Source organism: Truncatella angustata (genome assembly GCF_020726525.1).
Source record: "Truncatella angustata strain MPI-SDFR-AT-0073 chromosome Unknown BKA67scaffold_2, whole genome shotgun sequence".
Classification (NCBI taxonomy): domain Eukaryota; kingdom Fungi; phylum Ascomycota; class Sordariomycetes; order Amphisphaeriales; family Sporocadaceae; genus Truncatella; species Truncatella angustata.
The window spans coordinates 1,393,505-1,418,462 of NW_025763382.1; the positions used below are offsets into that span (position 1 = coordinate 1,393,505).

At 47.9% G+C, this 24,958-nt stretch overlaps 7 protein-coding genes across 7 annotated transcripts; 2 read left to right on the forward strand and 5 right to left on the reverse strand.

The window, feature by feature from the left end:
* Positions 1-1,656: 1,656 nt before the first annotated feature.
* On the forward strand, positions 1,657-3,883 carry BKA67DRAFT_161259 (high-affinity nicotinic acid transporter). Its single transcript, XM_046095174.1, has 7 exons — positions 1,657-2,302; positions 2,358-2,365; positions 2,422-2,598; positions 2,675-2,848; positions 2,911-3,002; positions 3,061-3,340; positions 3,401-3,883. Exons 1-7 carry the CDS (start codon positions 1,794-1,796, stop codon positions 3,670-3,672), a joined length of 1,512 nt encoding a protein of 503 aa, XP_045960855.1. The 5' UTR covers positions 1,657-1,793; the 3' UTR covers positions 3,673-3,883.
* Positions 3,884-5,104: 1,221 nt separating this feature from the next.
* Positions 5,105-7,922, reverse strand: BKA67DRAFT_590563 (cytochrome P450 monooxygenase CYP53A26; the record flags this gene model as incomplete). The annotated part of the gene is made up of 3 exons (XM_046104602.1): positions 5,105-5,107; positions 6,335-7,322; positions 7,375-7,922. The coding sequence occupies 3 exons, from the start codon at positions 7,920-7,922 to the stop codon at positions 5,105-5,107; spliced, it is 1,539 nt and encodes a 512-aa protein (XP_045960856.1).
* A 597-nt stretch (positions 7,923-8,519) lies between these two features.
* On the reverse strand, positions 8,520-10,830 carry BKA67DRAFT_552489 (major facilitator superfamily domain-containing protein). Its single transcript, XM_046101845.1, has 4 exons — positions 10,192-10,830; positions 9,639-10,051; positions 9,049-9,546; positions 8,520-8,888 (listed from the first exon to the last, which is right to left on the reverse strand). Exons 1-4 carry the CDS (start codon positions 10,751-10,753, stop codon positions 8,862-8,864), a joined length of 1,500 nt encoding a protein of 499 aa, XP_045960857.1. The 5' UTR covers positions 10,754-10,830; the 3' UTR covers positions 8,520-8,861.
* Positions 10,831-13,744: 2,914 nt separating this feature from the next.
* Positions 13,745-14,251, reverse strand: BKA67DRAFT_531885 (uncharacterized protein; the record flags this gene model as incomplete). The annotated part of the gene is made up of 2 exons (XM_046099448.1): positions 13,745-14,119; positions 14,156-14,251. The coding sequence occupies 2 exons, from the start codon at positions 14,249-14,251 to the stop codon at positions 13,745-13,747; spliced, it is 471 nt and encodes a 156-aa protein (XP_045960858.1).
* A 1,722-nt stretch (positions 14,252-15,973) lies between these two features.
* BKA67DRAFT_654950 (uncharacterized protein) lies at positions 15,974-17,861 on the reverse strand (the record flags this gene model as incomplete). The annotated part of the gene is made up of 2 exons (XM_046106651.1): positions 15,974-17,379; positions 17,453-17,861. The coding sequence occupies 2 exons, from the start codon at positions 17,859-17,861 to the stop codon at positions 15,974-15,976; spliced, it is 1,815 nt and encodes a 604-aa protein (XP_045960859.1).
* Positions 17,862-19,967: 2,106 nt separating this feature from the next.
* BKA67DRAFT_552502 (SDA1-domain-containing protein) lies at positions 19,968-22,737 on the forward strand. The gene is made up of 3 exons (XM_046101846.1): positions 19,968-20,142; positions 20,214-20,241; positions 20,322-22,737. The coding sequence occupies exons 1-3, from the start codon at positions 20,119-20,121 to the stop codon at positions 22,505-22,507; spliced, it is 2,238 nt and encodes a 745-aa protein (XP_045960860.1). The 5' UTR covers positions 19,968-20,118; the 3' UTR covers positions 22,508-22,737.
* On the reverse strand, positions 22,738-24,798 carry BKA67DRAFT_552505 (major facilitator superfamily domain-containing protein). The gene is made up of 6 exons (XM_046101847.1): positions 24,324-24,798; positions 24,157-24,270; positions 23,968-24,097; positions 23,487-23,916; positions 23,221-23,425; positions 22,738-23,161 (listed from the first exon to the last, which is right to left on the reverse strand). Exons 1-6 carry the CDS (start codon positions 24,649-24,651, stop codon positions 22,851-22,853), a joined length of 1,518 nt encoding a protein of 505 aa, XP_045960861.1. The 5' UTR covers positions 24,652-24,798; the 3' UTR covers positions 22,738-22,850.
* Between the last annotated feature and the right edge of the window lie 160 nt (positions 24,799-24,958).

Below are 24,958 nucleotides of genomic sequence, written 5' to 3' on the forward strand. Positions count from 1 at the left end.
GCTAAGAACAGCCATTAGATCATCCAAGAATCTTCGGCATGGCTGATCGCGTTTCCAAGAGCCATGGCGGGATGGACGAGCGGGATGTGTGAGGCCCTCACCGGTGTTGTGCTTGGCGGTGGCTGCTGACAGTGTCGTGGATTGGACCTAGATTGGAGGGCGCATCGGGAGATTGGACGTCGCCTGCACCTGGCCCTTGCCAGTTGAAGACGAGATTGGGCATCTGCCTTGCTTCACCTATTCAGTACATTGTAGACAAGTCCTGGCAGACTTGGCACAGCTTGGCAAGCCACTTATATTTATCTTCCAGGAAGGGTTGACGAATCTTGCTGAGAGGAGTTGCTGATTGACGGCCTTTTCGGCCCAACTCTCCATTGTGTCGGGCTAGGAAATGGCGAGTCTAAAGACACGTGCACGGAAGCGGATGCGCCAAGATAGTTTAAGCTCAAGATGTAGATAACAAACAGGAGACGGAGAGTGATAATAATAATAATAATGATAATACTAAGGATGGCGGCGGTGTTGATAGTATTAGGAGAGAGGAAAGCCCCCTAACGTTGACCTAGTCTAGTCTAGTAACCGTTTGTCTTGTCCCTTTGTCCCGGGTTGACTTGGGAGCTGGTGATTCTCTAATTTACCCCGCGTTGGGGACCCCAGGAAACCAGAATGGCAAGGCCCACTTGTGTCTATCCACCAAGTCCACACGGTAACCATTATTTCAAACTCAAGTCTGACTCTCTTCTTGGGGCTTCGTTAGTTGGTCTTGAAATCACTCGGCCTGGACCTCAACAGAAGCAGATGCGGACACATGTGGACACATGGAGACTTTTGGGCTCTGCGGAGTCCGGGGAAGTGGTAACCTTGGCGAGTTCGGGCCAATTGCCTTTCTGTTCCAAACGAGGAGAATGAACCATCTTGGCATCTGTAATTCTAGACCATTGAAATCATGGGCCTTGCTTTCGCTGATGCAGGAGCGCGGCGTTGTTATGCTGTTTCGGTTAGTGTGGATGTACCAAGGGCTCGGCAACAGTATAGACCCTGGCAGACCTGGTCCTTTGAACCCCGACCAATAAAACATTCAACAGGGTCATTTTTTTGGGAACGAATCGAAGATATGATCTGATGAGATTACTGCAAACATTAGGTTTCGTTTAACGTACCCGCCTGCATTGTACTTGCTCGCAGACACTTGCTCAGGCTTCACGAGACCCTCAGAGACTGAGACATTCGAGCGAGGAGCGGTTCAAAAGATTGACATTTAACGGTCAAAATACCAAGGATGACAGCCAAAGTTTGATCATGGAACGGATCAATGGATGATTCGTCCACGCCACCAGCTTATCATGACGGCAAGATTCGTGAAAGACATCGATCAAGCATTCCGGCTTGCATTAAGATAAGCGCCAAGATAGGACAGCATACACCACGCGGTGGCACTCACTTTGCCAGGCTTAGTTCCATGCGAATATTTGCATTATTGCATGCTTTGATGGTACAGAGGTACTTTCTATCCCCGGGCTACCCTCATTTCTCAGCTGTGTGTCAGATCCCTTTGAGACATGGACTTTTGAGAGAGCTCGTGTTGGATACAAAACCTTGGCTACCTCGCACCCCAGAAAATTTCTTTTTGTGATGTGAAGCTCAGCTTTAGCTTCTGCCACTTTTGCTCATCGCGGATGATTTGTTCTCTCTTCATCTCGTTACAGCTTAAGTTCACCTTGCTTCAATTCTAATCAAATTGGTTGATTACCACAGAAACAACCACATCGTGGTAACGTGACATTACCATTGCGATGACCATCGACGAAAAGGTTCATAACTCTGGCGACTCGAGCCCTCCTAGCATCGATGTAGGGCACAAGGAACTCGTTTCAGAGACCGCTGAAGTCGGTACTCTTGAGAGCAATGGCTTCGACGCCGCTGCGACCAAGACGCTTGTCCGCAAGATTGACTGGGTTCTCATTCCCTTCCTCGCCCTTCTCTACTTGCTGAGCTTTCTTGACCGAACCAACATCGGAAATGCTCGTCTTGCGGACCTTGAAACGTCCCTTGGCATGGATCCAACCAGTCTTCAGTACAACACTGCTCTCAGTGCCTTCTTCCCTTGGTATGTCGCCGCTGAGATCCCGTCCAACCTGGCCATGAAGCGCTTCAGACCTTCTGTCTGGATTCCGACTATTATGGTTGCATGGGCTATTGTTTGCGTGGCTATGGGACTTGTCCACAACTATGCCGGTCTCCTCGCTGCGCGGATGGCTCTTGGCTTAGCTGAGGGTGGTCTCTTCCCTGGTATCACATATTAGTAAGTTGACTCCGAAATTCCAAGCGCAATTCTCGTAGAGCTAACGTTTTTACAGCATCACCTGTATGTCAACATCGAACGCTTGCTCTCCCACTATATAACGTAACTAACTTTCATAGTGTGGTATAAGAGACATGAGTGTGGTCTCCGTATGGCTATCTTCTTCTCAGCAGCCACCGCCGCAGGTGCCTTTGGTGGACTGCTCGCTCGTGGTATCATTGAGATGAAGGGTATTGCCGGACTTGGCGCATGGCAGTGGATTTTCATACTTGAGGGAATTCTCACATTCATTGTCGGTAAGTTCAGATCAAGCAAATGCGTTTCTTTTTTTTCTTTTTAGATGGATGACGACTAATACATGCTTTATCGCAGCCGTTATTGCCTATTTCGTCATGTATGACTATCCAGATACCGCCAAGTTCTTGAGTGCTCCCGAAAAGGAAGAGGTCATACGCCGTCTCGAAGAGGACCGCTCTGCTCTGGCTAACGAATTCGACATGAAATACTTTTGGCACGCTATCAGAGACTGGAAGATATGGGTTCACAGTAAGCATATTAAGAAATCACCGAGCTAAGCCAGGCGACCACAATCTGATTCGTTTCAACAGTGTTCATAACCATAGGTGTCTACACTCCTCTCTACTCATTCTCGCTTTTCTTGCCAACCATTATCAAGAACCTGGGTTTTACAGATCCCAAGGTACGTTGGAACTTGACATGTTCTGAGCCTCAAACGTTCACGCTGACGTGTTCATCAGACCGCACAATTGATGACCGTACCTCCTTACGTTGCCGCTTGTATTTGCTGCATTGGCGCGGGCTACCTGGCTGACAAATGGGGAACACGTGGTGTCTTCATGATCTTTTTCAACTGCGTCGCCATTTTTGGCTTTATTCTACAAATCGTCTCATCAAATCTGGGTTTAAAGTACGCCGGCACTTTCTTCGCCGCTATGGGCATCTACCCCAACGTACCTCAGGGTGTCGCTTGGAATGGCAACAACATTGGCGGATCGACTAAACGTGGTGTTGGTATTGGTAAGCTACCACCATACTTCCAGTAAATCAAAGTTCTCACTGATTTGTTTCCTTCCACAGCCATGCACGTTGGATTCGGCAATCTCGGTGGTGCCATCTCCGGATTCTTATACCGCACTAAGGATGCGCCCATGTTCTACCCTGGTCACGGCACCCTGATTGCTACTGAGACCATGTCGTTAATTCTCTGCATCTTCATGACCATCTACCTACGCCGCGAGAACGCCCGCCGGGACGGTGAGTACAAGGCACCATCTGAGTACACTCGACAGGAGATGGAGCTCGAGCGCGAGAAGGGTGACAACGCGACATTCTTCCGCTACACTGTCTAATATCAACGACATGTCTAGATAGATTCGTCGACTTTTGTTTTTTGTTATTAGAGCAAGCGATAGAGCGAAGCGAAATGCTGAGTTATTTTTGGGTACCTAGTCACCCCGTTGAAACGAAGGACCGGAAAAATGTCACAATTGTATTTACCCTGCCGCGCAGATATCATACTGTGCAAAACCACATTCATGAAATATTATGATACTCAAACAACTTGATCGAGTTCTGGTTTGCGAACTTGCATTACGATCATTGAGCCTGTAATATCTAGTAGATGGACCAACTGTGCCGCCAACCAGTGGGCTCATGCCCGTCGCACCCAGGTTCTTCGCTTCGATGCCTCCTAGCATCACTACCAGAGCAGGCATCGGCATACATCTCATGGTAGTCACCAAACATTCCGAGACCTTATGCATACAACAGAGGATAATGACAGCAAGCATTGGCTCCTTTGCGAGATTTCTGCATTTTTTATATATTTGCAAAGCCATATTCGTCTGAGATTAGGTTGTAATTATCATACAGCATCAAGATATATAAAAGAACTGGTCGGGAAATTGAAAGCAATGTGAGATTAAATTGCTGTCACAGCACCGGGAATTGCATATTATTACAAATTGGATTTGCAACGAAAAGAACAAGATAGCTACTGTCACTGACAGGCCCACGACAATTTAACACATTGCATACTAGAGACTCACAGCATTCGTTGCACCTAGCATGCTCTATAACACATCAAATATATGAGAAACTTATAAATTACTAGATTACACGAGTATACTGGATTCAGATAACTTGGCGGGGCTCTTGGCCCTATTTATATTCTGCTACTGCTTAAATCCGTTCACAGAGTCGCAGCTGCTAGTATGAGGCAACGAGTAGCAAACTAAGATAGAATAACAAGTCATAATATATGACCATGTCTTCTGCTCGGCGATCTAGAATACTAAAGATAGGTTTTGTTATGATTGAACCGCAGTAATCCCTTACAATATTCGAAGCTGAATGCCTGATAATATTTGCGGGTCGGCTACAGTATGACTACCAAATGTGGGAACTATCATCTAACCAATCCAGTTGCATGGGATTTGGACATCCTTATCAGTATTGTAGCAACCGCCACCCTGATACATGCAATGCTGCGACGGTCGCAGGAAGTCGAGCTGAAGCTGTTGAGCCGCAAATGCCATGATGGCGACCACAGATCGCAAGGCTGATATTCAAGCCTCAATGTATGCGAACCAGGGTGGTGATGTCTGTGTAGCAGACATTGAGAATATTGTCGAAAAACGTTGCTCACGGAAACTGGATTTTGATTGTGCTTCCTCTCAAGTTGTCTTTTCTGAACGAGTCTGACAGGACGGGTGGGGGTGGGGGTTCAATGATTGTTTGGTCTCAGTGCTCTTCTATATTTCCTATGGAACCTTCAACATCTCACTTACGATCGCGGCGCGGCAATATTCACGAGCAGTCGTGATACCAGCCTTGTTGCTTATCCGGGGAGCCATCTCGACCACGTCCGCAGTAGTGATCGGCTTCCGAGGCATACTAGCTGTTCGAATCTGCCTTGCTGTTGTGAAGGCTCGGTTTTTTCTTCTTGTTAAAGTGTGATATTTTATTCTATGTTGTTTTACATCCCGGCAGAGATCGCAAAGTGAATCAGTCGTTCCTCCATGGTGGGTTTTGTAGCGAATGGTTTTAGTATGGTTATTTCTTGGAGCGTTTTTCAGTGGGATAAGCCTCTACATGTGAGTCGGCCTACTACTGACAAAGCGAGAACCTCAAATTGATCATGGGGTAGTATTGGTGGTGCCTCTTCATCATCGAACAGAGCTTGATCTTATTCTTGACCGTTGCGTCTCTCATATGCTACCGCGCTCAGTGGAGACTTCTACGTATTTTAGCACAAGTTGCGAGGTGGTTGCGAAACATCGAGTAGCAAGATGATTCCAGCTAGAACCAAGGGCATCTACCTGATGGTTTACACTGATTCCTCTTATTCAAGCAGAGACGTGGTTTCACGGTGCCATAGCCCTATCGTACGGCGTGGCATGCGCATCCGTTTCCAACTTCCTGCCGACAACGACCAAGAGGTTGGCTACAGACACAGTCAAGACGAACCTATACGCCATTGCACCAAACCTATCGGGCGCAACATTCATCATCATTATGTGTGCATTGTCGGATCACTTCTTCAAGCGTGCTCTTTTCATCATGCTGAGCACTGTTGTTTTTATCTCAGGATCTATCCTCTCTAGAATATTAGATCTGACATGTCTGGTAGGCTTGCGTTACTTCTTTACATTCCTTATTGTATTTAAAATATTCAATTCCGCTGAATTGGTGCCGGCTTATGCGTCAAGCAACATCGCATCGCCCTCTGCGAGAGCGACAATACGTGGGCTGATATCTGAATTTCAAAACCTTGTAGGCATCATCAGCAGCGTTGCTTTCAGATCGCAAGATGCGCCAGTATATCGTCCAGCGTTCATCGCAAGTGGTCCTTTTCAGGTTTTTGTAGTTCTGCTAGCTGCAGCTGGCTAGATCTGGTATTGTAGGAAGAATGGAAAAGCCCGGCATATGGACAAGAAATAATATAAGGTGTGGTTCGCAGTACAACTATATTCAGCATTGACTTTTGTATATACATGAATCAATTTACACGGAGGCTCTCTTTTTCAGACCAATCTCCAAGGCTAATGGTTTTCTGAGGAAGCCCTCGCGTGTCTCCAACTTGTCTTGTCGCAAATAAACATCGTATCGTCTGGCCCACGTGGCGACAATCATCTTCATCTCCATCTCAGCCACGTTTCTGCCGACGCAGGAGCGAGGACCATAGCTGAACGGAATAAAGGCATTCTTTTGGCGCTCTGTAAGTTTCTCCCATCTTTCAGGTCGGAATTCCATAGCATCGGAACCCCAAATCTCCGTGGAGTGGTGAATGCTATAGGTAGGCACACTGAGAACTGTACCAGGCGGGAAGTAGTAGCCTTGCAGATGCAAACCCTGCGAGTCAAAAGGGATTTGTCGAGGAAGACCAATGCCGGAAGTCGAGTGGTGGCGTAGAGTTTCGTTGATGACATTCTCCATGTAAGGCAGACTTTTGATCATATCGTATGAGGGGACCTTCAATCCATCTGGGATCGCACCGTCGAGCTCGGCCTGTAGCTTCTGCAAGACACCTGGAGTCTTGGCAACGTGGAAAAGCAAAGCACATGATGAGTTGCTCGTGGTATCAGAGCCGGCAATGAGCTGGGTTAATGCCTCAGCCGTCAACTCTTCCCTCCCTAAGGGTTCGCCCTTCTCGTCGCGGCCTTCCATGAGACGCGCAAGCAGATCCTTACGATTGATATCCGGAGGGTTCTCAAGACGGGCCTTCACTCGAGCAATGGCAATACCAGCAAGATTTTGAACTGCCTCGGCACCCTCACTGAAAAATGGATCAGGAGACCATTTCGCCCAAGGTTTCAACTGAGGAAGAATTCCCAAAGCAGCGGAAACCTCACCACGCTTGTTCAGGATGTCACAGGCGGGTGCGTACGTAGGTGGTGCGCTTGGTGAAGACCTGATTTCCGCAATATCGGCGCCTGCCTCAAGCATTCCAAAAGGGGCACCAAAAGCAAGATCACCAATAGTGTCAAATGCGACATAGCTTTGACGTGTCAGCCAATGATTTGCCAAAGACATATGCGATTACGACTTACTTAAACCAAGATAGGCACTCAACGTGCGCATAGCCATCAGCTTGGCGTTGCCTGTCAACAATCTCATCCCACTTTTTGACAAAAGTCTCCAAGTTTTCATGAATATAGGGCTCAAACTGTCCAATCGACTTCGGGGCAAATGTATGAGACACGATCTTGCGCTTCCGGGTGTGCTCTGCACGATCCCTCGTGTTGAACAGCCCGCGGCGGATAGAGACAAAGGCGTCATAGAAATCAGACTTCAAGAAACCATTGCCATGGCCATAAATGATTTGTATCGCGGCGTCGTCGTTGATGCTGACATGATTTGGCTGGATTCGGACGACCGGACCGAGTTTCTTGTGCACTTCGTCGACGACCTCATAGCGGTTTCCCCCGCGCCGACAAACCAGGAGCAGCCACAAGTTCGTGAACTGAGCTGGAAATGGTGCCGGGATGCCTCTAAGCTTCCCAAAAGTGATGAAGTATGGTACGATATAATAAAGCACCAATGCAACAGGTGCCAGTGCCAGCGTCCAAGGTGACGCGAGAAGGTGGGCTATAGCCATGGGGACGAGTATGAAGTTGTGTTTGTGATGTTTCTGGCCGGAGTGCTGATTGAGCCTTTTGTGCGAAGAGATAACCAGTCATCAAAAGAAACTCTGGTCATCCGTGATCTTCTAACAAGCAGGCGAAGTTATGCTTATATGCTCGATCTTTCGCTTATGTTCATTTCGTTGCTTGTGCTTGTCACCTGCATCTCCAAGACGTGTCCCCGCCATTTCGAAAACCTAAACATCCAGAGAACCGCCATAACCCACTAAGCATCATCATCTCCGCAGTCATTGGCCACCCCGCGTTGTGGAGAAGCGCGGAGTTGGAAGCTTGAGTGCCGGCAATAGGCATCGGCAGTCTTATTTCTTGCCAGGTCTGCCAATATATACTAAATTTTGTATGCGAAGCCTAGATTGACATTCGAGCGAATAGCGAAACGCGAGCACGCGATCTCGCGTGTCTCGGCATCGATATTGTACTACCCACCACGGCATGTAGCAGCGGGTTTGCATGCAGGTGCCTTGCAACGACCAATCAGCGGTCCGGCGGTGTGGTTGATTACCACGTAGGTATCTTGCATATTGCTTGCTCTCCATTGACTTTACCATTTAGACCCCACTTGAATACCAAAACTCGGCGATCCTAGCCATTTAAATTTGTCTGCCATAGAAAATAGTCATGAGCGAAGCTCTTATTGCATGACTCTATACCAGGTCGCGCTACGAGATCGTAACAGTCGCGAAGTGCAACCCAGAAGTACGACCTTTTCGCAATCTCGTTTCGACGTCCGTAGCTGCATCGCCTGGAGGAGATTGAAATTTCGTTCTGGTCGTTTTGTCGAGTGCGGCGATCTCAAGAGGAAATCCACGAAACCCGTTTTCTAGATCAACAATCATCGCACCGTTATTTATGAAGAAACGTGGGATATCATTAGTGCTTTACAGTGCCCCCAATCAACGCGGTTCATGGTCGGAACGGAAGTATGCAAACCGATTGACATTAATTTCATTTCTATTGGTCTATTTAAGTTTGAACGCTCTTCTATAGAGCTGAACCACATTTCCCAACGCAAACTAAGCATCAAAAGAATGAAACAACCATTTTGACAGAAGAACATATTTCTAATCCTTAACATTTCAGTTTCAGATTCAAACCAACCCTTTTCACTCTCGCCGTGAGCACTAAGCAGAACCCTATCAACAGCACACAAGCTGCCCATATCTGTGCTCCCATGAACTTACCTCCATCTGCACCTTGAAGTGCTCCGCCAATCGGCGGACCTGTTAGCGAGGCAATCGAAACGATACCAAAGCCAATCCCGCTTCTGCTACCTACCATACTGAGCTTGGGTGTGAGGCTCGCCATGCATGTCGGTATCAATGACTGAACAGCTCCACTTGCGGCTCCGAAGAAACATGAGAAGATGTAATAACCAGTAACATCATGAACGGCAAGCCAGCAAAATGCCACAATGGTCCATATGAACAGGATAGGCACCTGAACATTGATGGGTCCTATACGGTCCGCAATGAGAGGCACAGTAAGTCGCATCGGAATACCGACGGCGTTGATTATGATGATGAGCGTCGTTGATGCCGAGTAGGTCAACCCCAGAGTTTCCCTGCCGAACGATGCGATCTGCAGGAAGCCGTAAGTCTTCTTCACTTCGTAGAATTCTAGGATTCCCGGGGTGATATTCAAGCAACCAACCTGCGAAATCGAGTACTTACATAGTAAAAGGTATAATAATTTGCCCACATCGCGCAAAATATAGCCAAGCAGAAGGCCATGAAAACAGGATCTTTAAGAGCAGACGTGTCGATTAGTGGACCTGACTTCCGTGGTGGTAGTCGTGGCTTCAGGAAGACCAATGCAACTGAGAGACATGCCAAGTTGATAAAACCCATAACTCTTGCTGTCCAGCCAAACCCAATTTGAGGCAGAAGTTGTCGTGCAATAACAGGGTATATGGCCCCACCCATCGAGTTCCCAGTGGTCACCAATCCAACTGCAATGCCACGTCTTTTGTCGAAATACGTGGTAATCATGGCCAGAGTTGGTGTAAAGAAGATGCCATTGCCGAGGCCAGTAAGGATGCCCTGTGTCAACATGAGCTGCCAATACTTGGTTGAGATACTCATGACTGGTTGCGGAAGACATGTTAGCTTTGTTTCCGCGAAGATGCCGTGCATATGACCTGATGATGCCGAAGAGAGACGGTATTCGCGCATCTTGTCAATAACCCAAAGGTAAACGAAAGAGAAAACACATTCGATCACTTACGAAACACGCCGACTATCTGAATCGTGGCACCCACAATGTAGGTCGGGTAGAAGTACCCAGCATCCAAAAGCCGACCTGTGAGGACGCCGAGGGACAAGCTCAAAAAGATTTGCACGGATCCAATCCAAGATATAGTAGAGGCGGATACCGGAAGCACTCCAGTGTAATACGCCTGAAAGGCTCCAAATGCGTTGACGTAACCCCAAGTTGTGAATATCACCAAGAAGCCACAAGCAACCTGACTCCAAGCTTGGAGACCGCCATCCGGTGGAGGTGGAGGTTCGTCACGAATCCTCGTGGATAGCCTGGATAGGGCATTGCTCAATACATTGCTTGCTGTTCTCCGTAGATCCCTGGATGCTCTGCTGGTCGACTTTTCGCTAGTTCTCGACCTCCCGCTAGCTTGCTGTTCAAGATCCTGCGAGGCTTCCCGAATAGAATCCATGTCTGAGTGCATTCCTGGGTCTGAGGAAGAATGCGATGAAGGGCCAATTCGAAATGTATTATTTACAGTCACATCGTTCTTTTCAGATGGATGCAGAAAGTCACTGGGTGCAGCCATGGTAGTTGTTGAACAGAAGTTTAATTTTATGTAGATGACATCGAAGTGAACAATTTACCACATTCCCAGTGTCATTGCCAAACCAACACTCACACGAAATCTAAACAGAAAGAGCGACCTGAGAAGTTTTATTCCCGGCAAAAGATTCACACTGGTCCGCCATCGGACCTTGCAAAACCCACAGGCATGTCGGATTAGGCAGTTTAGAACGTACGCGATGTGTATTAGCGGAGCCTTTATCACACGGAGCCGCGATCAAGCCCAATAGTGGTCCGCTAATTACAGCACCGACTCAGTAACCCCCACGGCCTCGTCTCGCGGGCAGGTTTTTCTCTTTTTCTTCCTGAGATGTGAACTCTTTTTCGAGTATACTCTGTTGTAAGACAAAACGAACGAGGAGAACGCTTGATTACACAAATAATTCAAGAATACCGGAGCAAACTAGCTACACCCTAGGGAAAAAAAAAAAAAAAAAAAAGACCCCTCAACAAAAAGCATGCAAACGCTTTGGATATGGCTGTAATTGGTCGGTCTCCGGCACGGGTAATAACCGATCAATGACCGAAGAATAGTGTTTCTGCGGGAGGAGCACCTGCACCAGAATTTGAATCCCGAGCAGCTCCTCCAAGATTATCGCCGGACTTGATTAAGTTAACGGCTGATAACGACAACGATATGAGATTTCAGATTATGACTAAGACTGTACGATTTCGAAAAGTATTTTTCAGCCATAAGAGAGAGGATGTTGGTCAGGTCGGTGCCACAGCGCGAGATCGCTGAGTGTTTCCATACTATGCTTTTGAACCAGGACACGTGTGAACCATGTACGGGTAGCACTTCACCGCCAACTCAGAGGAAGTTGTTTTAAAAGTTTTTTTTTATTTTTTTTTTAAATAAACGACATGCGTAGTTAATTTAATGGTAGTGAGAAGGAAGTTATATTTTACTCCTACTTGTCTCTGAAATTGCACTTTCCGCGTTCATAGAGAGATGTTTTCCTAGCATTAATTGCAGCCAAACAACAAACCTACGGGTGATCGAACGCCTCAGACCAGCTTGAAGCAACGCCTGGAAATCGTAATGTCGCGATGGGAGGGATTGGAATGGCATCCTCTTGAAGCACGAATTGGCCTCTTTTCTAATGTGACGGGCCGTATGGACTCTTCTTTACATGTATAATAGAACTGCTAGCCACGACCTTTTGTCCCTGGGAGCACGTGCTGGCTGCTGTCGCAGCCACCGCAACGGTGTTAAACAATAAAACAAACAACAGAGAGATGTTTTGGCAACTTTCTACGTTCGAGTCATACACATGCATATGGCGTATCAAGTCTAGCCAAAAAAAAAAAAAAAAAGGACAAAAAGACTCCAGGCTCATGCTGCATCAACAGAGCACTTTCACTGAGGCCTTGAAGTATTTGGAAACTGCAATTTCAGGTATAGGCTCAAATGATTGTTTCGGTTGCTTTGGTAACATACTGTTATGCCAGCATTTTGTTGTACACAGATACGAATTTGACCAAGGCAAACTCGGACGACGTTGGCCACTGCCCTGTTTGACCGAGTTAAAGTAATTTGAGAACTGTAACATATATTCAAAACGATTTTCTCGACTGGTGAAGTATCAAGCCGCGATATAAGATGACGTCTACTTAGATCCAATGTCCCGCCTCCAACAACAATAGCAAGAGCAACAACGAACCACCAGAAATGACCTCGTCTTATTACTAGCTCATATTTTCTTCGCCAGCTTAATTAGCTAGTTCAAAGCATAATATTAGGCTTCGGTTGTGTACATAATCACAACTGGTCAAATCCACATCCGGAACGAATTCAATTCACTCCTCAAGTAGTGCAACCACGACAGATACAGCTCGGTCCTCAAGCGCCCAGATCTCATTCGTAGTCATTCCTGCCTATAGTCGCGCCTTGGTCAACCTACAACCAGATTCTCTTGATTGGTGTCTTATCAACATGAAATGTTCACCCGAATACCAAGAGAGGTTGGGTTACATATACATTTAGAGGGACTGCTAATTTAGCCGGTTGACACTGGCCACCTGTATCATGGCTTGGCTCATATGCGAATCCCAATACCGGACATTTCTGTCCTTATACTCAACAGTAACATAATCGCAGTTACTTTGCACAAACATTGCTTGTTTATTAATTCATTAGGCCTGGGCGTTCAAAGAGTTGGCCAGAGTTCTTATGCACTTCCCCACTCTTTTAGACTGATTAGGGGTATTGACTTAATCTGGACTGAGATACGCATCGTAACCAATTCCCAGCATGCTGGAGTATAGAATCAAATCCATTACCTTAAATATTGCTCAGTTAGATTTTAGAGAAGAATTGTTGTTGTGGCATTTTTCTCTATGACCGGTTGTGCAATATTGTATATTCAGTTACAATGTTCATCGTAACACTTGTAGCCACCACCCTAAACCCAGTCAGCAGCGGTGCCGACACCATAATTAGCACCCGATCAATTCCTACGGCAATGAAGGCCAGAAGACCATCACTAAGGTCGCTGCTTAACTAAACGTAGTCGACCAACAGTCCATAGTCATGCGTCGCAGCGCTAGAGGCGATACCATATTCCTGTGGGAGATGTATTGCTGCGTGTTGGCATTGTACCGTTCATGCCCCTCGGCGGATTCGTTGACGGTTTATGGGAAATAAATATGGCCAACATTGTTTGCCTTGCCGCTGACGTACGTCGTAGTGGGCAGAAGAGTGGCGTCCTTGCAGGAGATGACGTGGATATGGTTCAGTCGTTTATAGTAGTGACGTGGGAAAATGGCGGTGGATTGCACTATGCATTGAGCATCGGCTATGCTGGATTCAAGGAGGAAATGGATTACAAGCTAGCCTAGCTAGCAAGATCGGGAATAGATGCCTATTGCATTAAAGTACCAATGGTGTCAAGGATCAGTGTCTCAATATCAGGTCGAGAGTGATTTTAGTAGGTAACATGCTTCCCAGATTTCAATAAGCATGATTGATGAATTGCAACTCCAAGCCCATCATTAAGCCCTTCTGACCCTTGTTGATGCCCTCACGGAACAGCTCAATAGAGACGAAATAAGGGCTTAGTATTTGCTTAAAAGTCAAAGTAGTGGTTGAGTTGGTGTCAAAGAGGATCTGAGGGGGGTCAACTGCGTCCAATCCCATCCAAGTCTCGTCGTGGTGGGTTAGCTCCCATTTCGCAAGGTCATCCTTAACCTTAACGGACGTCGGCTCTGGATCTAAGTCAACTTGCTTCTTACAATGCGTTGTCGGACTTATCCTCACCATCAGTGATGGTCCTTTTCTCACGAAGAGACTGATCGATTTCAGGGCGTCGCGCAATATCACGATCTCCTAGGGCCGTAGCAGATGTACCATGGTGATACTGACCAAAGCTGCGATAAGCCTTGGCAAGCGTCTGCTTGTGGATAGTAGCCTCTCATTTGACTGCCGTGGTGTTCTCGCCCAAATGATAAAATACACCATCACTAAAGCAAAAAACAGCTAATCATCAACAAAATCTCTTTCGTTGAAGCTAATCATGTCTATGATGTGTATGTTTGTAATCGCCAAGAATAGGGGAAATAGGGGAATGCTGATAAGAGTTGTCTTTGTTCCGATGTTTAGATTGTCAATAGAGCAAACACCAGTCTAAGTTCTGAACTTATAGATGTTCGGATGACCGGTTTTCCGAGTTCCTGCCAGGGGTTTGTAACAGTGAATATGAGAAAAGGTTCTTGCCAATCACTGAGATCTGCAGCCAGATTCGTCTCTTACACTCAATTAGCAGACACACGTGTTTGCCTTGTTTCAGAAATTGAAATGATGACATTCAACATGAGATTGAAATACAACACTATAGGTTTACAATAGACTAGGTTAGATATCTGGGAGCATAGCCTAAAGATTGCTCTGAATTGGACTTGTATAAAAGACCATTATCACTGCATCATAAGCTACGGAGTAAACGGACGTTGCTCTAACCTTTATGTCTCTGGCTCTACTACTGTAGCTATGGTAAATCTGAGATTCCTGTGTTCTGAGTGAAGGCTGTATTTGAAATATCTGGAGGAAGTGTACAATCGTGGTGTCCATCACAGAGTTACATTCTTTAACATCGACAAACTACAAACTCGTCCTTTGTCTTCTATAATTTATGTATGATTGGCAGACCTTGCAGCTCCGATACTGACGATAATCGCAGCCCATACCACACAACCTTAAAAGTAAGAGTTTCTGCAGCGAGGAACCGAGACCACTTACGGAACTTGGCATGACTAAACATCTCAAACCTGCTCAAAATTGCCACAGTCAAACTCTGTTCTTCAGTGCATCCGTGTACCACGAATGTACAGGACAATCTGTCGCTGTTGATCCAAAGAATATATAAGCCTGGACAAAAAGATCAACACTAACAACCCACGAAACCACAGGTCACAGTGGCGCAGTGGTTATCCGCATACCTAAGAATTATCCATATCTTCTGGCTGAGCCGTCCTCCCTCAGTCAACCTTCCTTTTGCACTTTCTGCAGGTTGCGAGTTTCGAGACGCAAATTTTACCCCTGACGATTTTCTTTTACTGCTGTTCTTTTTTGGCTTGACGGTTTCTGGGTGTAGCGCCTTCCGAGACGGTTTGGTGATGTCCTGTTACGTCTTAAATTGCAAACTACATGAATTTCTCTTGTTTGAGGTCAGTAAGTCATTTGAATACCGTCAAGATGCTGAAGTCTACGAGTAGCAGTAGGAAGCTGGAACAAGTGAAGACACGAACGCCCTTTCATATGCTGCACAACATCAGTGCGTTTTGACAGTAGCAGACACATGGACAGATGGTTACAATACATCAGCACACGACCAAAAGAAAAAGAAAGAGAGGAAAAAGAAAGGAAAAAGAAAGAAAGGAAAAAGAAAGAAAGGAAAAAGAAAGAAAGGAAAAAGAAAGAAAGGAAAAAGAAAGAAAGGAAAAAGAAAAAGGCAAAGGGGCTCCTACATCAATGTATAGTACGAATCAGACAGTAGAAGCGAATTGCTATGTGTATTTTCCAGGTAATCTAGAACTCCTTTTGTCTAATACTGCAAATGATTGCTTGTACCACTGCAGCTATAATTGCTAGAAAAAGGTGTAACTTCGGAACACTACCCAGGAGTGTTCGCCCCCTCCTCGATCACGCTGCAAGCTGGGAAAGATTCCAAGAGCCAAGACGATACTAAGCACCAGTCAAGATATCTTCACTAGCCTTCTCCGCGAGCATCATGGTAGGACAGACAGGGAACGCTCCCGGCACGACGGGGAATGCACTCGCGTCCACGACTCTCAGGTTCTTGACACCATGTACCCTGAACTTGCTATCCAGAACCGCCAAGCTGTCCGAAGCCGGCCCAATCTTGCACGAGCTGGTGGGATGGTGGCTATGGGCCTGCAGCTTGAGCGTCTGCTTGAGCTGGTCGTCGGTGCAGTTCTGGTTCTTGCCTGGGCAGGGGTGCAGCTCGTTGAAGGGGCTCAGCGGCGCGGGGGCGCCGTGGAAGACCTGCCGGAAGACCTTGACGGCGTCGGCCATCTCCTGCAGGTCCTGTTCCTCGCCGTGCTCGAAGAAGCGCAGGTTGATATCGGGCGTGTCCCGGGGGTCTGCCGACTTCAGGCGGACGTAGCCGGCCTGCGACTTTGGATTCATGTGCACGAAGGCGCACTCGTACTGAGCTGGACCGTAGTTGTTTGGGAACCCCGGCCAGTAGCCCTCGAATGAGAATGACGAGCACCACCCGTAGATGTTGCGATGGCCTGTGCTAGACGTGGGCGTCTTAAGCATGACCGAGATGGGAGCAGCGCCAGGTCCCTGGAGGGGTTTGCCGGCGAGACCGAGCACGTAGCCTTCGTAGTTATCGGCGAGATTCTCGCCGACGCCGGGCAGGTCCTTGACGACAGGAATATTGAACTTCTTTAGCTCATCTGCAGGCCCGATGCCTGAGAGTTTGAGGATTTGCGGTGTGTTGAAGGCGCCACCTGCGACGATGACTTCTTTGTTGGCGTATATTCGTTCGACTGTGCCCTGAGTGGAAGCGTCGTACCTAGGGTCAGCACTGTACTGTGATTTTCCCCTAAGAAGCTCCACGCCGATGGCCGCAGGATTCGCGATGTCGTCATTGAAAAGGACCTTTGTCACAAGGCTGTCTACTTGAATAGTCAAGGGATAATTGGCGGCATCAGCGAGTGTAGCCTTGAGATACGAGTTCGTGCCAGTACGGATACCCTGAGTATTGGCATGTGAAGCTAGGCTGAAGATACCAGTATCCTGATCTCGGTTGGGGTCAAATGCATTCATGTCCTTGGAAGCTAGTTCGTGTATGTTTGCCGGGTCCTGTCCAGCGGCCTTCACGACTTCCTGGTCCATGGTCTTGATGTCACTTGTCCCATTTGTCCAGCTGACGTCTCCAATAGTTGTAGATACCCAACCATCAAAACCATGACCTGGTGTTCCACTAGGGAGGTACTGATTCTGCTCCATCTTGACAAAGTACTTGCGCATGTTCTCAGCGCTCCATGTTGTGTCACCGGTGGTGTTGACAATAATGTTCCAGTCATCGTCAGAAGGAAGGGCACAAACGCCAGCATTGTCTGCAATGATGCTGATTAGTACCGAGTTTTACAGCCACAAATTTCCTTTCAAGGTTGAGGAGAACAAGCTTACGCATCGCACAACCTCCCAGAGTTCCTGTACGAGGATACCAGATACCTAACTGGGTCGAGCCAGCTGGGGGATTCAACCCAGTATAGAACTGCCCATCAGGTTGCCGCCACACCATATGTTCATACTTCAATTCTCTTTCGGGATCATCAGAGTGTTTTACGAAGATGTCCCAGCGAGCTTTTTCATCATTTGCCGCAAGGTTGAAGTTGTTCATGATCGAGATGTTAGGGTTATTAGCCTGGTCGTCACCGGCTTCAAGCAGAACAACGGTATGACCAGCTCGAGCAAGGTTCGCTGCCAGAGGCGCTCCTCCTGGACCCGACCCAACAATGATATAGTCGTAGCGTGTCACATTTTGAGCAACAACACTGGCAGCAAAAAGCAGCACAGTGCCGACTTGATGAAGCATCTTGAAGTCTAAGGTGTTGAAAATGACTGCACACTTCAGTGTACTGACTACCGCAAGTTTTTCATCAGCACGGATCACAGTCTCTTTATAGCTATACCACGATAGTACATGACTCTGCTATTACCTATTTGGAGGACTTATCGGAGAACAGCCCAGGCCGGGCACCTTTGGCTATCGGTGTAGAGGAAAGGCATGATGGAGGGCGTACTAATGATATCGCAGCAAATGGTTGCATTGCAGGAATGTCAATATGCTAGCTTGTGGTTCCGGATAGCTTGGCAGGTCCGTCATGGCTAAAGTGAGGATATAGCTGACGGATCTGGGAGGCCAAGTCGATCACCCCTGAAAATGACGTGGATATCAGCAACTGGCTGGGAGATTGATTAAGTCCATGTCGGCAGATGTAGAATGCTGCCGACTATGCTACTAGACTACCTACAAATATCTCGTAGGGACTTAGCAAGCCTCAGCTTGGATACTTTCGATACCTGTATTCAACTAGTGTAGTGTCCTAGCAATCATGCTAACAATACCTAACAAACTGAAGGCAGAATAATGGCATGCACTGCGCCTGCCATTTTGACTCTGCTTGTCATATACTGCTCATTGTCTTCCTACCGCATCACAATCGTCTTGATTTTGCCGAAACCCCAAAGTACTGTTGAGGGGTGTTACACAAGCCGAACACTTAATTCAGCGACCGATACTATACTACTTGCAGCTGGCAGCACGACTCTGAAGCGGTGTGCCGTTAAGCGAATGGCAAGGTCCTTCTAGGCAGCGTAGAGAAACCGGTCGTTTTTACGATGAGTACATAAAGAAGTAAAGCATTCAGGTCTCGATCGCGCCAACAGAATGAAAAACTGTGATGACGGGGTATAAACAGACAAGAGACAAACTACGGCCCACATCATGTATATTACTGTGCAATACCCGGGCTGATGGGTATGCGTAGAAATTGCACGGCTAAAGTGAGACACCAGTCTCCCGGCGTGAGGGTCATGCATATGGTGCGGTGTAATACTTTGGACCTCGTAAAGCATACATATGAAGGCCCTTTTGGCTGTAGATGTATTGACAAATCATCCAACCAGACCTGTATAAACTTCGGCGACTCAATGCATACGTCAATAGTGAGGAAACCGTAGGACTCGCGGTTTTGTTTCGAGGTTTTGTCCAAGTAGTGAAACCGAAACCCCAACGAGGCAGCATAAGGAGGCTCGGCGAAGCGGGGCATAGAGGCAGCGATGGCCAGATGTGATTAGGTCTGCTCGGGTGTGGAAAGGAACCAGGAACAGAGTGCGATTGTTCAGCAACTATTTATCCAGTCATGCTTTCCATAGAGAGCATCAATGGGGCATATACCTGGATCAACTGCATAGTCCTGTCTTGTCTTCGCCACGATGAAGTGGCGGGACACTGTTCAGTTAGTCTAGTAAGGGAATAAGTTACAAGTTGACCACGCTGTCTCCAACTCGTAGCCAAGGAACTCTTGAAATGCGTCGTTGATACACGGGGCTTCGGCTCTTCTCGCGACTACTCTGAATTGTTTCTTGATTGTTTCTTGATCCGCTTCCACAACAGGCAACTGTTCTTTGATCAGTATATCAGTACCCGGGACTACAAGGAGCGTGTTCTCTACGGTTAGTCAAATCACGGCAGGTGTGACGGCAGAGACACGTGAGTGATGTCCATGTTTTGCGTGCTCGTTCAGGGATATTGTGAGACTCGTCGAGGCCGGACATTGAGAAACTCGATGGTCATATTTCATCAATGATGCGGATGCAGAGCTGAGAGGACACCAGATATGCAGAGTGCTGATTGTAGATGGAATGCTTGACGCCAGGAGATGTGCTGTGGGTCGACTTCAAATTTCTACTCCATAAAGCCTCACAGATGTGTACAGTAGAGGAAGCCTATCAATTCATAATGATGAGTGTGTCTATGCTTTCCATGAACACTTTGGTGGGCTTTAGTGCTACGATGTACATACCGGGTAGTGCAGTGCGGAGGAGTATAGGTAGGGAGGGGCCCGGTGGCCTTTCCTTCTTCCCGTCTTTCTTTCACCCGCCCCCGCCCCCCCACTACAACTTTTACATATGCACTGTAGCCACGCGATAAGATAAGATAGCCCGATAACCAAGAACATGCTAACATTTTCGCCTTGGATTTCACACCTCCCATCTGGACTCCTCCTGTGTCCCACGACAACCACGACCAACCTCACCTTACACGCCGTCATACATAACAAATCGCCATGGCCCGAAGGAAGGTCACAGCCGTACGTCGTCTTCGAAACCACCGTTCCCCATTCTCTTGCATTGATAATCGCTAACCCTAGTTCGTCGACAGCTCGAGAAAGTCGAGGCTGACTTGGCCGGTATGCGACCCCCGAAGAGGCTCGATATCGCCTTTGTCCCTGTGTAGAAAATGTAATGCTGACCTCTGGTTCCTGCGCAGGACTCCAATACAGGATCCGCCGCGACCCTGCCGCGTATGAAGCCGAATTCCTCGAGCACCTCAGACAATACGAGACCTCGCTCGACCGGTTCAACTTTGCCCCTCTCAGCAGTGACTCCGGGGCTCTGGTATCGTTCAGGGAGCAAATCGATTTTCTCTCCCACGTCGCAGAGCTTTATCCGACCCAGACGGCAGCGTTCCCCGATCAGCTGAAAGATATCCTGGTCAAGCACCATGCCATTTTGGAGTCAGAGTTGCGCGAAAAGGTGGTTTCATCACTCGTGCTTCTTCGAAGAAAGGAGGTCATTGACTCGTCCTATCTCTTGATGACCCTCATTCCTCTCTTGACCACCACCCCTAGCAAAACGTTACGTACGCTGTTGTTCACCAAGATCACCAGCGACCTCAGAAACGCGAACTCCAAGCATACCAACCACAAACTAAACCGGATCATCCAGACCGCCCTCTACACCCTCGTTACCTCCGATAGAGCTAGCCCGAAGAGTCTCTGGGCAGTAAAACTAACCAGAGAAATGTGGAAGCGACAGTTGTGGACAGATGCAAAGCCTGTCGATATCATGCGGGAAGCGTGTCTGTCCGACAACGAGAAGGTCGTTATTGGTGCCGTGCGCTTCTTCCTTGGCAGCGACCAAGAGCGCGAGGAAAACCAAGAAGACGACGAAAGCGACGGAGACAACAACGTTGACATAAGAAAGGTCAAGCACCAGATTGGTATCAACAAGAAGACAAAAAAGAAGACCAAGGCTCTCGAGAAGGCTGTCGATAAAGTTAAGAGACAAGAGCGGAAGAAGCATGCACCGACTGCGCTCAATTTCTCCGCCCTAAATCTCCTTCACGACCCTCAAGGTTTCGCCGAGATTCTGTTTCAGAAACATCTGCAGAGCGCCAAAGCCAGATTCTCTCTGGAATCCAGATTACTGGTTTTGCAGCTTGTCACACGTCTCGTTGGTCAACACAAGCTTACCATCATCGAGCTCTACTCTTGGTTCATCAAGTACCTCACCCCCAAACAACAATCCGCGACGTCATTCTTGGCAGATCTGGCCCAAGCGATACATGACCATATCCCGCCGGATGTGATTGAGCCGTTGATTGAGAAGATCGCAACCGAATTTGTTTCTGAGGCCGCTGCCGCCGAGGTATGTGCTGCCGGCCTGAACGCCATCAGACATATATGTGTTGGGCAGCCTCTCGCTATGCAAGATACGTTGCTTCAAGATCTGGTGCAATATCGCAGATCCAAAGACAAGGCAGTTTCCATGGCCGCTAGAGGTCTATTGTCGCTGTACCGTGAGAAGGGTGCTGAACTGTTGGCCAAGAAGGACCGAGGCAAAGATGCGACAATCAACCTCAAGAGCGGTGAGCAGAAGCAGAGGAAGTTTGGTGAGGCAGAGATCGGCGGAATTGAAGGTCTCGAACTGCTAGAAAAGTGGAAAGAGGAGCAAAGAGCGAAGAAACGAGCAGAGAAGGGATTGCCCGAGGATGCGGACGTCGATGAGCTGCTGGATGAGGAGCAAGTAGAGGAGGACGATGAATGGGAAGTTGCCTCGATGGAGAGCAGCGATTCGGGAGATTGGATTCGGGTCAGCGATTCTGAAGGCGAAGAAGACGAGCCGGTTCTCAAGAGGCGAAAGACAGACAATGATACCCCTGGGGAAGAGGACGACAAGGAGAATGCAGAGGTAGAGATTCAGACACTCTCTAAGCTGGCTACGACATCGATTCTCACTCCGGCTGACTTGGCTAAACTGAAGGAGCTCCGCATGGAAGCCGGCGTCGACAAGGCAATGGGCAACCGCAAGCGCAAGCAACAAGAGGCTCAAGCACGGCATATGGACGAAGGTCTGACCGCTGAAGATATTGAAGCTCCGGCCAAGTTGCGAAAGACGACCAAGGAAGAGCGTGTAGCCATGGCCAAGGAGGGCAAGGGCGAGCGTGATGAGCACAAGTCTACACAGGCCATCCGCAAGTCCAAGAAGGAAGCGGAGGGCAAGTCAACCACGAACAAAGAGAAGGCCCGCAAGAAGAACTTCTTGATGACCTTGAGCAAAGCCAAGAACAAGAACCGAAGAAGTTTGGTGCAAACGAGAAATATCCTGAAAGCCCACGTGGAGCGGTCAAAATCTGGTGGTAGGAGACGGAACGGTATGACCAAAAGCTTTTAGCGCGTTATAATGCAAACTTCTAGACGTACAGTCATATTGACCGTCGGAAACTGAGATGAACATCGCCTTGTCCTTGAACATGCACTCAATTTAAGCACTAGCGTGCTCCGTGACGTTTGTTGCTCTTAAGTTGTGTTGGAAATTGATAATACTACTTAGAATCCAAACAGCGACAAACCCATTCAAGTATAGTAGTTCTGCAGATGTAACTATAACAAGTGGAGGTCGGTGGCAGTCATGAAACAGCCAGAATAAGCTGAGTGTTTACTATGTGATCTATATAGATGAGGAGGGAGCAGAACGAGTACATGTTTGGAAAGATGCATATATCATCGGTGTCCTATCAAACCGCATCCTCGTGCGAGGAGCTCGCGGGTCTCTCCTTCTCTCCGATCGGCAAGAACCAAACAATCGCTGTAGACACCGAAATCATGGCGGCGGCGAGCATGAACGGCAGTCCAATCCAGTTTCCACCAATCTCAAAGCCTAAACGAAGACTCCCAAACAATGCTGGGGCGGCTACCATGAGTCCCACCATTTCCAATACTCCAATGAGGGAGTTGAGAGTACCCATATGACGCGACTCCACCATGCTGCTGAGCAGGCTACGGATTACGGCCGTCATGCCCACGTTGATTGCAAATACTGATAATCCTGGGAAGAGATCAGCCTGGGGTGGGCAAGGGAGGGCAGCATCATCGCATTCAACATACCAATAATCAGAACTGGCACGTTGGAAGCAAAGGCAATCGTCAGCGCACCAATGATGCCCGCGAGCCCTGTTATGCAGCTAATCCAGACATCTTTTTGCACCACAGACATCTTGGCTCTGGTCATCAGCAAGTGATTTAGGGCTGGCAAGATAACTACCAGCGCCACGAGACTGACCGCACTCCGAGTGGTCAGAAGAAACGATGCCTGGTTTGGTATATGTGAGCACCAAAACCAAAACAAGACCGAACGTGTTGGGTGCACTTACTTTGCTCCAGCTCCAGTTATACCTTTTTGTTGTGTATTGCAAGAGCATCTCTTGGACGAGTCTGGCGAGAGCCACGAATACGAAGCAGAGGGTAAGGATAATCACTTGTCGATGTCCACTCAGAAATGAGTGTATGTCCCGCACGCTTTTGCGAGCTCTCAGAATTGACTCTCTGATTGGAGACGAGTTGTGATGGTCTTGTGGTTCAGTTCCACCTCCATCATGGAGAATTTCGTGCTGGTCGTGTTTCCTCTCAGCCAATTTCAGCGTGTCGGGGAGGAAGAGTGAGGTGACTGTGGCAATAATGAAGAGCCCAAATGCCAGAAACATTAAGCACCATGTACTTCGCATCAGAATAAGGCCAGCAAGGGGACTAGAAGCCAAATCCGAAAATATAAGCAGTGCTGAGAGTTGTAAGAAGATGCGAGCCCTGGTTTGTAGTTAGTTAGGAGGCAAAGGAGATACAAGTGGACTGTGTTACCTCGCGCTGGCAGGAAATATATCGGCTATAGAGGTATATACCATGGCCGATATGACCGTGACGCCACCACCGAGCAACATTGGCATCGGTGCTGCCAGCAATGCTTCTACAGGGATCGCATCAAAGTAGACTTGAATCTTTCGTCAGCGTCAACGGAAGGCGACAACCGGAAGAGGTAGAAAGACTCACGAACCACGAAATAAAAGGCCATGCTGAGATCAAATCCAATGAACGCCAGAGTATTGACGCGATGTCTGCCCCATTTATCTGATAATATCCCATAGGGCACTGTTGCTACGAGGCCTACTGATAGATCAGGAGCAGCCATGGAGGTCGCGGGGGCTTCGTTTACAAACCTGGTAGGCATTCCATCGTTGTCTCCCACCCTCTAATAGAAGCAAGCTTGCCTTGGACCGCGGGAGCCTTGCAGTCCATGTCCACAGCCTCCAGTCCGGCGTGGATCTCGTGGCATATCTTTTGTTCCAACACGACGGTTATTCCGGGACCCAGAAGGCTCGCACCGAAACCTGTAAAGAAAAGAAGGGCGAACGACACAAGGATAACCCGACGTTGGTAACCTTCGACTGGTGGAATTGCGGTACGTTGTTCTGTATTCACTAAGGGAGTGGCTTCTGTCACCTCTCTATCACCAACAAACGTGTGATTATCATCGTGTACAGTCATGTTTCTTCAATTGCGGGCAAGTACGCGATATTGCAGCCAATCGAGAGATAACTAACATTGATTTAAAAGGTTCAAACGTGTAGTCAGAATCCCAAGTATAAGACATTAAAGGCCAGTATCAAGGTGGCCCAAAGTAGGAATTTCGTGGTTAGTGCTTGAAGCAGGGATCGGCTTACCTTTTGCCGTACGGAGTAAGACACCCTCGGAATAGGGCGCGAAGACGCCGAACAACACCGACATAAAGGACCAGTCGGGGTATGATACATTTAACAGGAAAGAGAAAGAAAACGCTTTCATTGACTTCAGA

What these genes read in the sequence shown, in the direction of transcription:
- BKA67DRAFT_552502 (XM_046101846.1), top strand. Translation starts at nt 20,119, where the DNA reads ATGGCCCGAAGGAAGGTCACAGCC. An exon ending in CCCGAAGGAAGGTCACAGCC is followed by an intron (nt 20,143 to 20,213) that starts GTACGTCGTCTT and finishes GTTCGTCGACAG; the next exon opens with CTCGAGAAAGTCGAGGCTGA. An exon ending in AGTCGAGGCTGACTTGGCCG is followed by an intron (nt 20,242 to 20,321) that starts GTATGCGACCCC and finishes GTTCCTGCGCAG; the next exon opens with GACTCCAATACAGGATCCGC.
- BKA67DRAFT_552489 (XM_046101845.1), bottom strand. Translation starts at nt 10,753, where the DNA reads ATGGCTGCACCCAGTGACTTTCTGCATCCATCTGAAAAGAACGATGTG. An exon ending in ATTATTATACCTTTTACTAT is followed by an intron (nt 9,547 to 9,638) that starts GTAAGTACTCGA and finishes GGCTTCCTGCAG; the next exon opens with ATCGCATCGTTCGGCAGGGA. An exon ending in GGGTTGGTTTGAATCTGAAA is followed by an intron (nt 8,889 to 9,048) that starts CTGAAATGTTAA and finishes CGGTTTGCATAC; the next exon opens with TTCCGTTCCGACCATGAACC.
- BKA67DRAFT_161259 (XM_046095174.1), top strand. Translation starts at nt 1,794, where the DNA reads ATGACCATCGACGAAAAGGTTCATAACTCTGGCGACTCGAGCCCTCCT. An exon ending in AATTCTCACATTCATTGTCG is followed by an intron (nt 2,599 to 2,674) that starts GTAAGTTCAGAT and finishes GCTTTATCGCAG; the next exon opens with CCGTTATTGCCTATTTCGTC. An exon ending in TAAACGTGGTGTTGGTATTG is followed by an intron (nt 3,341 to 3,400) that starts GTAAGCTACCAC and finishes TTCCTTCCACAG; the next exon opens with CCATGCACGTTGGATTCGGC.
- BKA67DRAFT_552505 (XM_046101847.1), bottom strand. Translation starts at nt 24,651, where the DNA reads ATGACTGTACACGATGATAATCACACGTTTGTTGGTGATAGAGAGGTG. An exon ending in ATATTTCCTGCCAGCGCGAG is followed by an intron (nt 23,917 to 23,967) that starts GTAACACAGTCC and finishes ACTACAAACCAG; the next exon opens with GGCTCGCATCTTCTTACAAC. An exon ending in ATAACTGGAGCTGGAGCAAA is followed by an intron (nt 23,426 to 23,486) that starts GTAAGTGCACCC and finishes ATACCAAACCAG; the next exon opens with GCATCGTTTCTTCTGACCAC.